Source organism: Xiphophorus hellerii, chromosome 7 (assembly GCF_003331165.1).
Source record: "Xiphophorus hellerii strain 12219 chromosome 7, Xiphophorus_hellerii-4.1, whole genome shotgun sequence".
NCBI classification, from domain to species: domain Eukaryota; kingdom Metazoa; phylum Chordata; class Actinopteri; order Cyprinodontiformes; family Poeciliidae; genus Xiphophorus; species Xiphophorus hellerii.
The window spans coordinates 14,845,476-14,860,416 of NC_045678.1; the positions used below are offsets into that span (position 1 = coordinate 14,845,476).

At 37.4% G+C, this 14,941-nt stretch overlaps 2 protein-coding genes across 2 annotated transcripts; both read left to right on the top strand.

The window, feature by feature from the left end:
* Positions 1 to 7,382: 7,382 nt before the first annotated feature.
* LOC116722835 (ribosyldihydronicotinamide dehydrogenase [quinone]-like) lies at positions 7,383 to 8,324 on the top strand. Its single transcript, XM_032567171.1, has 5 exons — positions 7,383 to 7,386; positions 7,472 to 7,636; positions 7,704 to 7,834; positions 7,905 to 8,018; positions 8,307 to 8,324. The coding sequence occupies exons 1-5, from the start codon at positions 7,383 to 7,385 to the stop codon at positions 8,322 to 8,324; spliced, it is 432 nt and encodes a 143-aa protein (XP_032423062.1).
* A 2,861-nt stretch (positions 8,325 to 11,185) lies between these two features.
* LOC116722836 (ribosyldihydronicotinamide dehydrogenase [quinone]-like) lies at positions 11,186 to 12,434 on the top strand. The gene is given in 7 exon segments (XM_032567172.1): positions 11,186 to 11,189; positions 11,329 to 11,496; positions 11,564 to 11,694; positions 11,765 to 11,878; positions 11,943 to 12,044; positions 12,115 to 12,182; positions 12,184 to 12,434. Coding segments are annotated over 7 exon segments (795 nt in total). The 3' UTR covers positions 12,392 to 12,434.
* Positions 12,435 to 14,941: the final 2,507 nt, after the last annotated feature.

A 14,941-nucleotide genomic window follows, 5' to 3' on the forward strand; every position in this document is an offset into this window, starting at 1 on the left:
ATTAAACTTTAAATAAGCAAAGTATGCAACTTTTGGTCTGCATGCTGAAGGCTATAAATGAAGAAATATTAACACTGCACATCATCATGAAAACAAAACCCTGATAGTAAAATATAGCGATGGCAGCATCATCCTGTGAAGATGCCAAAGAAGCAAAAAAATGATTAACATTTGCTTTACAGTATATTTCAATGTCCACTCTACAACAACAGAGGACCATTTCAAGTCTAAAATACCAATAAAACAACTTAAAATCAATTTTATATTGGAAAGGCAGAAAATATAAACTTTAAATGAATGATATATGAGCTTTCTTTCTGGTCTTCATAAGTTTTTTGCAGCTGATATCTGAAGCAGCTGTAGTGGAGATACAGTCATTTTAAAGAACACCTTTATGCAGATTATTATAGTAAACTATTCTACAAGTTACACAAGTGTGAACTAATATCTCTACTAGACTTAGAAAGAAATGGCTGCACTTTTGCAATGCTTTTAAGTTGATGAAGTACTTTATTAGTTACTGAAAATATATTTTTTGGTATTTTTTATTTTTGCTGTCATTTGTATGCAGACATATACTGCAGTTTATCAACTATAAATTGATTAAATTGTATTTCAATAAACAGCTCTACTGCAAAATCCTACAAAATGACCATATCCACAGAACACCAGTGAAATAATTATTTTTATTGTTGTTCAAAATAAGAGTACAGTAAAGGCAAGTATGGACGGTTCAGAAATTCCCCAATCAATCACTACCCAATGGTTTATACATTTCTTAATTAAAATATTAAAACATTAAAATTAAATCAATTAATTTACTAATTTAATTTTAAAAAAGTTATTCCTCCATTGAGGTAGTTAAAATTGGAATTAACATGTGTGTAAAATTAATTCAACAAATAGTTCTGATGCAGTGCCAAAAAGGAAGAATTTAACTCTGATATCTGATTGGTTAACGGACACAAGCGAGATCAGCTGGGTCTTTACCCCACCCACTGAATTTGAAGTAATTGGCTCAAAAGGAAATTAAATTCATTATGTGAAGCATAACCATTTTGTTGAAATAAATTGTAAAAAATAATAGTCATGAAATTTGCAAATAAAATATATATTAATGAGACATTTATTTAATTACGCATGTAAAGGAATAGTCATCCTTTTACTGAGTAATATTAATGACACCATTAGTTGTGCCATTTATTTATTTATGGCACTTTTGGACCTCCATTTTTACTAACTCTAAGAATATTCATTAAGTACACTTTGCTTACAAACAATATTCAGAAAATTTCTTTAAGCCACAATCCTACAGAATTTTTCTGAAACAGTCCTGCAACTCCTTATGTGATAAAAAACAAAACAACAACAACAACAAAAAACACTCAGTAAATGTGCTCCTCAATACCGGTTAAGAACCGTGATCCTCAGACATGGTGATTTGATCCTTTGTGCCATTTCCCGTCAAACATCCAGGACATGGTTCAAGTAGGAGATGTAACAAACTGCGAGTCGCAGGATTTCAATTTTGGACAGCTTTTTATCCGGTGGGAGGGTCGGTAGAAGTTTCCTGAGCTCCGCAAAAGCCACATTGAAGGCTACGACTCGAACGCGCTCCCTGGACGCATGCGCAGACCGATATTTGGCGGTTGCGCGTCTCCTGCGTCTCCTCTCCTCTCTGGAGCGCGCACGGTCCCCTCTGTCCACCGGCATTTAACCTCGCGGAGGCTCTCCGAGTCCTTTGGTCCCCTGGTACAGTCACTTTGCTGTTGGTCAGAAATAAGGACCAGGTCATTTTCTCTGGAGCAAGAAAGTTTTTTTTATTATAAAGAAAAGAGGCATAATTTTCTTAATGCAAGATATAAAATATGAAAATGCTCTCTTTGGTTCGGAATTGTCATAACGATGTGCCGTAGGCATTTTCTTTAAAATTAAGAATGATTTCGCAAAGAGTCTAAAAATAACTCCACCATCGCCCCTCAGCGTTGATCCTGGTTGGAGAGACCGCCGCTGTCCGAGGTGCTGAAGGGATACCGAGAGAGACTGAACAAATATAAAATCAAAAACAAACAAACAAACATAAAACTATCCAGTACTGTAATTTGAAATTGTATTCATTTACTTATAAGGTATTCTGTATTTTCGGTAGGATCGTGAGAGGCTATGCATCTATTCAGCGATTATGGGGAGAAAGGTGGGGTAGACCCTGGACAGGTCGCGCTAGCAGGGTAATACAGAGAAACATAATCACATTGACGCACAATGAAGGTATGGCTTAAAGTAATCAATTAGCCTAACTGTCATATTTTTTTGTGGGGGAGGAGGGGCTGCAAGAGGAAGCCGGAGTACCTGGAGAGAACCACACTGGGGGAAATAATGCAAACTTTGTGAGGAAAAATTCCAATTGAGTCAAAGCGCAACAACAACAACAACAACAACAACAACAACAACAACAACAACAACAACAACAACAACAACAACAACAACCAAATATTTGTTTTCTTGCCAAAGATGACTAAGAGATCAATTCAAAAGTTAGGATCTTAAGATAATTATTCAGATGTACTTATGTACTTAAGGGTCTTAAATTAAAATGAAAACAAAGTGAAAACTTAACTCACCTGATACATTCAAGAGTCCAGTTCTAAATGGCTGGAGAAAAGTACAAAAAAGAAAAAAAGGAGAAGTTTAGTCAGAAAGCACAAAACCACATTCCCATGTTTTACATGATGCTTGAAGTTAAAGAGAAAATGTTAGGATTAAGATGTAATTGAGGACCTGGGAAGCAAACCTCCTCATCTAGCTCCATCTCCTCTGACAGTCCAGTCGTCTGCTTTTTTCTGCAGCCTCACTGAGACACACCCACCTCTCTTCTGGAGCTACATGGACAGAGGAATTCAAGAAGGTTGCAGGTAAGATGTGGGCAATTAAAGCTAATGTAAATGTGTTGACCTGAATGGTTAAGATGACAAGAAATCTTTATAATCTCACAGTTGATGAAAGTTTTTTTATTTTTATTAGAGTTTTTTATAAGGAAAAACATTCCTGTTGTGATTCCCTGAATTGGATCAAATAAATGGACAATAAATGTCACAAACGTTTTTAAAGTAAAATATGAAACCTTACGTTGGTCTTTTGGCTCCTGCTATTTTCTAAATTGTCAGAGTTAATTATTAAATCAATGATCGCTCTGAATAAGATTGCTGCCGGTGGAAAATATGTCCTCAGACTCTGCAACAGGCTCTGTGAGAAATGACTCCACCGTATGCAGTCACTGACGGAGCTTTGGCATATGGCCACCATCATTCTCTCCAAGCCACCTGTTTGTGTGTTTGTCAACCGAAACAACAAACACACAAACAGGTTGTAAGTTGCTTACAGCTTTTAAAAAAATATATAAGATGTGTGAATGTTGGTAAAATCCTTATTCTTTTCACCTCTCTGACTGATTTGTGAAAATAAAAGGCTGTTTGTTCTGATATTGCACTTATTAATAAAGCTTATTTTCACAACCTGAGCAGTGTGTATTGTTTGGAGACTGCATATTTTCTCTCTTGTATTTCCCTGCTCTTTTCCCACTGGGATGTCTTGGATTTAATTCGTCATCTGTTTCAGTCTAGACACCATCTGGTTGAAAGGACAGAGCCTCACATTTTCATCTCCTTTTTACTTCATGTGCATATACACAAAAACTTAATCATTAAGTTTCTTTGAACATCTCTATGTTGACTGAGTATGTTCTTGTTAATTTAGTTTCAATCCTCTGCTACAACATTTTGTGACTAATAAACCTTTAATTTCTCAACCCCTCTATCAGTCATGTCTCTCTAGATAACAGCTGCTGTACAGTTTTTTGGGGGTCGATCAGCTCTTGTCACTATGGCAGCAGCTGGTGAAAACATTTGAGGTAAACTGGTCAAACCTAAGTTTAATGAACCTAAATAAAGCATTTTTAAAAAAAATAATTTGAGATTCATGAAACATTTATTGTAAGTTAAAAAAAACCCCAACAAAAAACCCCCAGCCCTTTTTAAGAGTGTTTTAGGTGTTCTTGTTTTTTGTTGCTATTGGACTGAGATTGCTGTTGTGCAAGAGACAATAGTGTTTTAAGCTTCATATGGTAATTATAGACAGGTGGGAGAGCGGTAAAGCAGTAGCAGCACCACCATGAGGGAGTTTAAGCAGTTGTTATATTACAAACTTACATTGCTTTAAACATCAACGAGTTATCTTCCTGGCAAGACCTGACATGGTGGGACAAAGGAAGGATCTGACAAATTACTAACTGAACTGAGTCAAATATTTTGAGGAGGTGATTAGTGAAATAGAAGCAGGTGGCAGATTGTTAACAGGCTACGGGAAAGAGCCGAGATTAAACTGAAGATGGCTAAGCAGAGACAACACAGAGAAGCACTAAAAACAGAAAACTACACTATCCATAATCAGTGTTCAATCCAACGCAGACTCAAACCCCTGAACCAAAAGGTAACATAGAAAACTACGAACATATTACCACATTAAACATAATTAAAAGTCTTCTCTTTTTGCAAGAGAAGACTTTGTGCTTCTCTTACACAAAGTCTGCAGAGAAGAAAGTGTCTCTGCTTAAAAACACAAGTCAAATGGTACCACATCTGTGTGGTAGTTAGGGAGTCTCTGAATTGTGATGCTAGATTTTGTTGACAAGTCCAAAATGTTTGGTGGCATTGTGACTTAGCTGAAGAGCCACAGTATCTGAGAAAGGAGATGCTGGAATGTTTTTTTTTTTTCCCGTATCTTTTTATGCTAATGAGTTGTAAGGCAGTTCTGCAGTAAGTACCTCCAAGGGATCTGTGGATTATGGAGAACACCTTCTGAGCCAGAGGCGATAACAAAAGAAGAGGCATGCATGTAAATGTTCAGATGCTCTTATCTGTGCATTCCTTTGCTGTGACATCAAATAAGTATGCAGAAGGTTTCTCAGTCCCCTGGTCTGTTAACAATGCAAATCAGTGTCTCAATGTTAGCCACTGTCACAGTTCAGTGAACGTCTCTTCATCATGTTGCCTGCAGCCTGCAGGGGTTTGGACTCAGGAAAGACATCTTCACACTGAGCAAATTATCATCCTGAGGAGAACAGAGCAGTTATGTGGCAAGAAGATGGTAATCCCACACTGAAAATCAATGGTTCAAAAGATCATTGACAAATTTTAAAGTTAGAAAGGACCAAAAGTTAATAGAAAAGCAGCTTTATTTGTTAATCTATACATCAGTTCAAATGAAACTGAAGTGCATTTAAATATATCTTTGGAAAGAAGTAAATCGATCTGAATTACAGCAAATGTGTGTAACTTGTTAAAATGGTCTGTCTAAACACTGCACAGCCTTTATGCAACAGAGAAATATTACCAAAAAACAGAGAAATATTACCAACAAACAAAAACATATTATCAAATTTGGACTTTACTATGACTTCAACTACAAGAATAATTTTTTTTAATATATGCGAAATAGTTTATGGTGTAGGTGAGGAAAATACATACATTAATTTTAAGAGAAAACTGCTGTTAGGGCTAAACTATGGGTTCATTTTGACCAAATTACAGAATTTAGTTGGCCAGCTGACATGGGCAATAGATCAAACAGTCTTTGTAGACAAAATGTGTGGGATGTATGTTACTAGAGTTTGCTTATCCCTTTAGTCATTGTCTCTCTAAATGGAAATTGTATCATTTTATAGAGGTAAAGATGAAGATGAAAGCTTACGCACTTTTTAAGTGATTAACGTGAAAATAAGAGTGAGGTTCAGTTACAGCTGGACAGCCGAATGAAAGAGCTACGGCGACTGAACAACAAATAGACAAATTAATTTTAGTCCATCTTGAGTCTTTTCCTGAGCAGTCCAGCACCTGCCAGTTTGTACTGTTGCCAGGCGGCCCTGCTGACAGCCAGCCAATAGTCTCACAGTAAATCCTGCAGCTCTGTTTACTTAACGGTCATCCTGGTGATTAGATCAGCTACATTAATCTTTTAAAGGTTGCTATTTGCATCTCTGCAGTGATTATTTTCCGTCAGGATACAGCTAGAATTAACGACTCAACATCTGGATGGCTATAACTCACTGTGGCTGGCTGTGACTATTGGCTGGTTGTTATTTGGATGTAAACAGTGATTAGGTCATAAACAGCATTAAAGTCAGACCTTGGCATTAAAAGTGTATGTGCACTCTCGCCATCCACTGGTTAAAAATGAAAACAGGACGACTATATTTTCTGCTTGAATTATGTTTGTGTAATTTTCTTAATAAAAACTTTCACATACAGTTGTCTGCATAAAAAGTCAAAGTAAAAGTTGTCATGGTAAAATGGCATTGCTTAAATTTATATTTGAACGTCATTTATGTAAGTAGTGGACTCCTACGATCATGTACGTTTCAGATGTTTGGTTGGAGTTTAACTGTGAGTTCAACTGTTTCTCAGAAACTGACATTTAAAACCTCTATAGTGGAAACATTTAGCTACACTAAGGTCCCAAGAAGATGAAATTTAGAAAATAAAGATTAAAAAAATAAATTAATAATTCCTAAATGATTGCACTTGTGAGGATTTGTAATAACAACCTCTATAGCAGAGGGAAAAAAAATTGGGAATAGCTTTTTATTGCTAACAGCTGTTATGTATTGAGCAAAACCAACCAACTCTCAAATCTTACTGGTACTAAAGCTCACAAATGCACCATTGTTGGGTGTGATGTCATTTCCAGATTCAAATTTCAAATTCTGTTGTAACTAGATTATATCTTAAAGAGTCACCAGCAATTGATCATTGTTCAATGTCAGCTGCTACGATCAGAACCAGACAAGCACCACACAACCCAGTTTAAGAACTACTCTTCAAACCAAGACGATGCAGATGTAGAACAGAACTTTGCAATAATGAATTTCCCTTGTGGCCACATGATGGTGCTGTTGCTCCCTATTTAAAACGCTTTTTGCTGCCATATAAACTACATTACATGGTTGCTATCAGAATTTGCCAAATGTCTCTGCACAGTGATTTAACCTGTGCACATAGTTGTGCAGACAATGCACAGCTCATTGAAAAATGATGAAAAAGCAGAAGCAACACTAAGTTAACATTAAGTCTGCAGCAGTATAAGTTGGAAGTAAAATACTGCACTATTGTTCTTGGACAGAACTTATTCAACTTCAGGTTTTAGTGGAAATGTGTGGAAATCTGAAATTACTCTCTGATGCTGTTACCCGAATCATGAAGACAATTGTTAATTATCTGCACCTGAGTGTGTTTGAGCACAGCCAGACATAAAAACAGCTGAGCAAGTCTAGCAGGTAGGGTGTGATTTATTTCCGTTGTGGCAAAAACAACCAGGCTTTTGGGTCAAAAATGGGTAATAGTTTCTTGTGATTGCTGAACATATTTGTTGTAAATATAATGTTTCTGAGATTATGGTTAAATGTATAGTTTTTTTTCAGCAAACAAATCACTGATTGTGTATGCTCACCAGAGCTCTGGCTCATTCAATGCTGCAGCTAAAAATGCTGCTGTGGAGGTTCTGACTGCTCAGGGCTGCACAGTGGAAGTCTCTGACCTGTGTGCCATGAGTTTTAAAGCCACTGCTACAGCTGAGGACATCAAAGGTATGAATAAACGCAGATTTCTCAAATGTTGTGCTTTAGTAATGCCTGATGAACCTTTCATGCACAGGAGACTTGAAGAATGCTGAGAACTTCTGTTATCTTGATGAATCCAAACTTGCATGGGAGCAAGAAAAACTTTCAGATGACATCACAAAGGAGCAAGCTAAGCTAGCTGAGGCAGATTTGGTCATCTTTCAGGTAAAGCATTCCTAATAGCAGTGCATTGTGGTAAGTCATCAGAACCTACTTACTGTAGTCCCTCTTTCAGTTCCCCATGTACTGGTTCAGTGTTCCTGGCATCCTGAAGGGCTGGTTTGATTGGGTGCTCACCAATGGCTTTGCCTTTTCACAAGAGAAACCCTACAGCCTGGAAACCTTCAAGGTAAGAGCTCAATGAAGGGGAAGATGAAACTTGAGGTTCCAGAGACTGGAGGATAATCCACATTGCTTAAAGTTCAGAGTGAAATTTTCAGTTATGATAGCCTTGGTATTGGGTAACTGAAGTCCAGTCACTCTAGCCATCTACCAGGAAGTTATACAGCAATCATAACTTATTTCCATAACAAGCTATATGGAGATGCTGATTGTATTTTCCAGTAAGACATTTCTCCTTTTCACACTGCCAAAAGCTGGTCCAATGACCATGGTATCACTGTGCTTGATTTACCAGCAAATCAACCTGACCTGAACCCATAAAGACTCTGAGGTATTATGAAGAGTCACCAGACCCAATAATGTAAATGACCTGAAGGCTGCTGTCACTGCAACCTGGGCTTCCATTACATCTCAGCAATGCCATAGACGTTGATGCAACGATGCATGGAAAGGAGACCTGACATATTAAATGTATAGTAATCCTTGTATAAAATAATTTTTTTAATTGATATGTGATACTCTATTTTTCTGAGACACTGCATTTTGGGTTTATCTTTAAGTCATAATCATCCAAATTGTGAGAAATATTTACCATATGCGTATTAAGTTTCAGTACCAGAGACAAATATCAAAAAATGTTGACATGTTTCTCAATATTCAATCTTCTTGTGGTGTTCTTGCATTGAGATGATTACAGACTTCCACAACACTCTCTCACACACAAGAACTCAGCAAGTAAGACACCAGTTGAAAGGCTAAGAATTATATTTTAGTCCATATTTTGAAAGGCCTTTAAATTGGGTAGAAAGGATTTTTTTTCTCAATTTTCCATTGGCTTTTAAGCAAATTCTTTTATATTTGTGTATTTTTTGTACTGTCTTTTGATATTGCTTGACAATTCTTTTTTTACTTGAATATGTTTTGAGTTTGTTTATGCTGCTGTTTTGTTTAGTTCTTCCTGGAAAAAACGATTTCAATAGAACATTCCTAGCTAAATAAAGACAGTCTTAAACTTGACCACCTCACAAACACCAGTGAAGGACTTCCTGTGTAGTCAGGCTTTCCTTTAGAAACTATTATCAGTGAAGAAATCAGTCAGACTTCATTTGTATAGAAATTTTATATAACAGTGAACAATGTGCCAATGTTATTTATATTGTGCGCAATGGAAAGTAGAGGCGAGACAAACTAAAGAAAGCAACAAATAAAAAAATCTTCCTGTCCCACCCTACCTCCCAGCCAAATTTGAATTGACGGTTGCATCAGAATTCAATCACGTTATCTCAAAGCTAGATAAAATAAACAAGACATTTACTTCATACCAAAAACAAAGTCAACTTAAAACAAATTAAATTGTATTCAGCATAATATAAAATACTGAAGTATAATAGAATATTGAGATATGGGCCAAATTCTTGGACAGACATCAAAATAAGCTAAGGAACATTTCTTCAGTGCCTGCACTGTAAAGTTCACATCAATTTTATCAACAATAGTATAAAAACAACCAATGATGTCATTTGATTCCTAAAAATCGCTTTTGGCTCTGTGAGAGTCTGATATGTCAGTAAACACAAATTGTTTATCAGAGTTTTAAACCAAGTTTCTTATCTTTATTTATACTGCTTTCATGCCTTTCGCCGGAGTCCTCTCACCAGTTGTGCACAAAAAGCCATTTTTGTTGGTTCAATTGGAGGAAGCTGGTACAGTTTTAAAAAACAAGAAAAACACTCTTTGGAACCCCCACCCCACCCCAAAAAAAAAAGAACAGTTAAAGCATTTCACCAAATAAACATAAGCCAGAATTATGTTGAGTTTTATTTTGAAGGTTGAACCCAGATAGATACACCTATATATATATATATATTTTTTAATCACATTTTGACATATCAGACTAAACGTTGATTTAGGTTCTGTTGATTTAGGTTTCTGTTTTAGGTGCGTTTGGTTATCCAAATACACCTAAAACAGAAACTCACAGGTTTGAGTTTTATGTCCATGCATTAAAGCTACACACTCAGTTTGGCCACACAATGGCACTGTAAGCCACGTTTTGCTATAAGGAAAAGACCAGCATGAAAAGTGTGTGCGCAATTCTTTTTGCTTCTGACGCACACTATGAGGACACGGCCAAAGCAAAGTTGGAGTGCAGATGTTAGTGTTATGTTTGTCTTTATTTTATTTAACCGGAAATTATGTGAAACGTAGGAGAGCAACGCACAATGTTGTTCCAAAATATTTAAGAATCTGCAGCTTGGTGTGTGGAGAGCATGAAAACATGCCCTCCCTTCCCCCCAAGTCATTTCACGTCATCCTTTCATGTCAAAACAAAGTGAGTACAAACACAGCCTAAATATAACATTACATAAACCAACATACTTCTGATGTAATGGGATAAAAATTACATTGAGGCGACACACCATTTCTGTCTCACTTAAATCTTTCTACAGAGCCAAGGATTTGTAGTACTTCAGTTTGGGAAAATGTAGCGGTTGTTAATTGAACCCTTCCTCTGAACAGAAAGAATCAGACATCAGTGCATTTGACGCGACATGTGTCCCAGCTCTATGCCTTTGAAGCCAGATGCTGAATCTGTTTGTCTTTAACGGGGCAACAATCATGAGTGGGCTTGACCACAGGCAACTGTTTCTGCAAAGGAAAGTACTGTAAAAGAAAACCAAAAGCTGTACAGTGAGAGGATTACCAGGCCACTCTAGCTTCATGTGGGTGAAAGATAGCGAGACTGGCATGTAAATTTTAAACATCTTGTAGACAGAGGGACAAATACAGACCTGCATGCTATCAAATATCCTGGATCCACAAGTACACATGTCTGGCTCTGCTGCTTTACTGCCAGGCCCAAAGAAGAAGAAAAACAAACACTGTAAAAAGGAGAAAATGAGTAAAGGGGTTGATGTAAGATTACACCTTGTGAGAATATAGATAAATCATTGCTGAAATTCAGTAGTAAATCAAATTTTTTTTTATTTTTTTCTTTAAACTGGAAACAAATCTTTAGGTAGGGGAATGATCCTCCCACCTGACTGATTGGTGACCCTGATTACAAACTGAGAGAGCCTAATGTGGAAAAGATGTATAAAACCTGCATTTTGAGCTGTGAATATCAAGCACCTCTTTTCTTAACTAGCTATTTATTTGGAAACCAGCCTTAGAATGGGTAAGCTTGTTTTTGTGTGCCTGCATGTGAAAACTTTTATTTCTTGTTTCTACTCTGTACAACATTAAAAACGTTGCTGTCTTCTGTTATATTTAAGTTATTGAAATAATTAAATCCAATTGTTCTTTTCTCCATATAGCAGCAAAGAACGTGCTGATTGTGTATGCTCACCAGAGCTCTGGATCATTCAATGCTGCAGCTAAAAATGCTGCTGTGGAGGTTCTGACTGCTCAGGGCTGCACAGTGGAAGTCTCTGACCTGTGTGCCATGAGTTTTAAAGCCACTGCTACAGCTGAGGACATCAAAGGTATGATTCAATGCAGATTTCTCAAATGTTGTGCTTTAGTAATGCCAGAAGAACCTTTCATGCACAGGAGACTTGAAGAATTTTGATAACTTCTGTTATCTTGATGAATCCAAACTTGCATGGGAGCAGGGAAAACTTTCAGATGACATCACAAAGGAGCAAGCTAAGCTAGCTGAGGCAGATTTGGTCATCTTTCAGGTAAAGCATTCCTAACAGCAGTGCATTGTGGTAAGTCATCACAACCTACTTACTGTAGTCCCTCTTTCAGTTCCCCATGTACTGGTTCAGTGTTCCTGGCATCCTGAAGGGCTGGTTTGATCGGGTGCTCACCAATGGCTTTGCCTTTTCACAAGAGAAACCCTACAGCCTGGAAACCTTCAAGGTGAGAGTTCAATGAAGGGTTTGCAGAAAACAAAACATGCTGTGTTCAACTTGTTTCCTTTTAGGACAAGAAAGCCATGCTGTCCTTCACCACTGGGTCTCTAGAATCCATGTTCAGTCCAACTGGTATTAATGGAGACATGAACGTCACACTGTGGCCACTGCAGGTAACTTATCTTAAATGAGTGTGATTAAACCACACAAAGTGGAAACCTCAAAGCAATTCTTTCTCTGCAGAACAGCATCCTGCACTACTGTGGCTTCCAGGTTCTGGCCCCTCAGATCTTCTGGGCTCCGGCTCTTGTTGATGCTGGAGAGTTGGCACACACGACTGCAAGGCTTGCTGGAGGAGAAGACCCTGTCCTTCACTGCCTTGGACTGTTTTGATGAGAAGACTTTCCAGTTGAAGCCTGATGTCCATGAGAAACATACCAGCAAAGAGTTTGGTCTGACTGTGGGCGTCCACCCGAACAAACCACTGCCACCTCACAGCCAGATGAAGGCTGGATGCTGAGATGTTGCCATTGTATGATCAATAAAAGCTGGTTTATTCTGAATTGTTGTGTTCAGGCTCTGTGGTTGCTTGGCCCTTAAAGCTGAAACTATTATAAATGTTTTCCCCTAATGTGCACTGCTGGTTGAAATTTTTTATGATGCAAACTTGCCATTGCATTGCAATTCTGACTTGAATACTATACGCAGACAGTTGTCCTTGGTGGTTTCTGATTCTTCATCGCTCCTTCAGTTGAGCAAAATCAAATGTATTTGATTACTTGGGGCTTGCAAAGAAGTGGCTGAACCCTTTTCCCATAGAAGCAGCTTTTGTTTGGGTAAGAAGGAAATGAGACAGGGGAGGGGTGAGGCACACTTAAGGAAGTGGCCTTGCACACTTATGTCCAGACTACAGCTTGTGACAAAAGGGAATTGGATCTCGTGCTGCTTTAAAGGTCGCAGAAAGTCACTTTTCCGATCCTGCCCTTCAATTTAGTATTTACCTGGAAGATATTAAATAACTAGAAAATGTAAAATATGCAATAAATCTACACAAACACACTGGAATTTTTTTTATTTTATTTTTATATAGATTGCAAGGTAGTAGAATAGAGTTTGGGTGTAAGGTTTACACCATGGAATCAGATTTGGAGTTCTTCCTGTTCTCCCATTGTCCATCAAAGTTTTCCCACAGTGACTGCATGGAAGGCCATTTTTGTCTGGCTCTGTGGAAGGAAGTGAGTACCGTCTTGCATGATGGAAAAAGTCTCCGGAAAAGCAGATTTGGTTCAATGGAGGCTCAAATGCATATTTATTGGGTTGATGTAGATAAAACTCCTTATGTACGGTGAGGACTTTATTTGTCCAAGTTGTACAATAAATTGTCAAACATAAACACTCTTCAAGCATTAAAGAAAAATATCAACTAATCTAACCTATTTAATTTTAAACTCTGTAAAACATTATTCATAATTGATTCATGGGTGTTTTTACCCCGCAATAAATTTGTGCCTGTGTTTGCGGCAAATGTCATCGGGTTAATAACGTGGGTTATTTACCACAATGACCCCCAACAGGCAACTGGGGAGGGAAAGGGGTCAACCTGAGAAATTAGGTACATTATTTATATGATTCATTCTCTCGCTCTTTCAAAGGTTACATTAAAATCCAATCAGTCATACCTTCACAACAAATGCAGCCTGTTGAACTTTGCCTTAGTGCATGATTGAGTGAATGCATGTTTGCATTAATGTGAGGAGCTTGAGGCAGGCTCCTCTAAGGTATATTAAGATTGGCAGCAGGAAAGACTTGTAATGAGGAACTGCCAGCGTTAACTTTCATGGTTTCCAACTGCGTCCTTTACCTTTGCATCACAGAGTGTCCATTGTGTGTTCCCCCATCATCACAGAGCACAGGGAATTCACGCTGACATTTGAGCATGATTATTCTCACCTCTCACAGCAGCCTCTTAAAATTAGCTTTTTACTTAAAAAATTGTGATTTTCCAGAATGTTTTGGGGAACAACATTTATTGACATTTATTTATTGAACTGATAGATGAGCTGTATGTAAATTTGGGTTTTCTATTCTAATCTATTCTATTCTTTCTAATTCCACATTTTTCAAACCTAAATTTTGAAGAAATTACAGATTAGCAAGGTTTTGTTCCAGGTTTCCCCTGTAATTAACTCCATTCATCTTCCCAATAACTATGACTAGCTTCCCTGACACTAGTAAAGACAAACGTCTCGTCTACAGAGCATGATGCTGCCACCACTATGCACAGCATTAGTTTTCCACCATATTTAGTGTTTTGCATGTAGTTACATCTTAGTCTCATCTGACCAAAGCAAACTCTTGGACATATTTACAATATCTTCCAAATCACTTGTGGCAAACTTCAAAACAATTTTTTTTTAAAACTTGCTTTTTTCTCGATGTTATTCCATAACTCCACACTATTCCATATTGAAAGACACCAAATAGTTGTCTTGTCAACAGATTCTCCCATCTGAGTTGTGAATCTGTCAGCTCCTCCAGGGTTACCATGAGGCTTGTTACTGCTTCTCTGATTAAAACTCCTCAGGATCGGCCTGTCAGATTTTCAGGACTGACATCTGTTGGTAGGTTTGGTAGGTTTGCGGTTGTCCCATTAGCTGTCTAATGGTGGATAATGAATTGAACAACACTTAATGGAAATTCAAGAGTTTAGCATATTGATATGTAGTCTAATTCTGCTTTAAACCTGTCCATAGTTCTACCCTGATATGTTTGGTCTTTATATTTTTAATGTAGTTTGTTCACTGGTATTTTCTGAAAGAACAAACAAACAAAAACTAAAAAAAAACCAATAACACCAAATTACAAACATATGAACTCCAATTTAATTGCACTGAAAGTCATTGAGGCATATCAATGTTGTTGAATACTAGCTCTAAACACACTTTTTCAAATATTTGCTATTTTTTTAAAGCCACGAAACATTGCTTGTATATCTCCCTTTAAATCATGTACCACCCTATATACTTTGTAAAAGTTTGTGGTCATAATGTGACAAAATCCGAATTTGCAA

Coding starts and splice junctions, on each gene's coding strand:
- LOC116722835 (XM_032567171.1), top strand. Junction 7,637..7,703: donor TACAGCTGAGGACATCAAAG/GTATGAATAAAC, acceptor TTTCATGCACAG/GAGACTTGAAGAATGCTGAG. Junction 7,835..7,904: donor CAGATTTGGTCATCTTTCAG/GTAAAGCATTCC, acceptor TCCCTCTTTCAG/TTCCCCATGTACTGGTTCAG.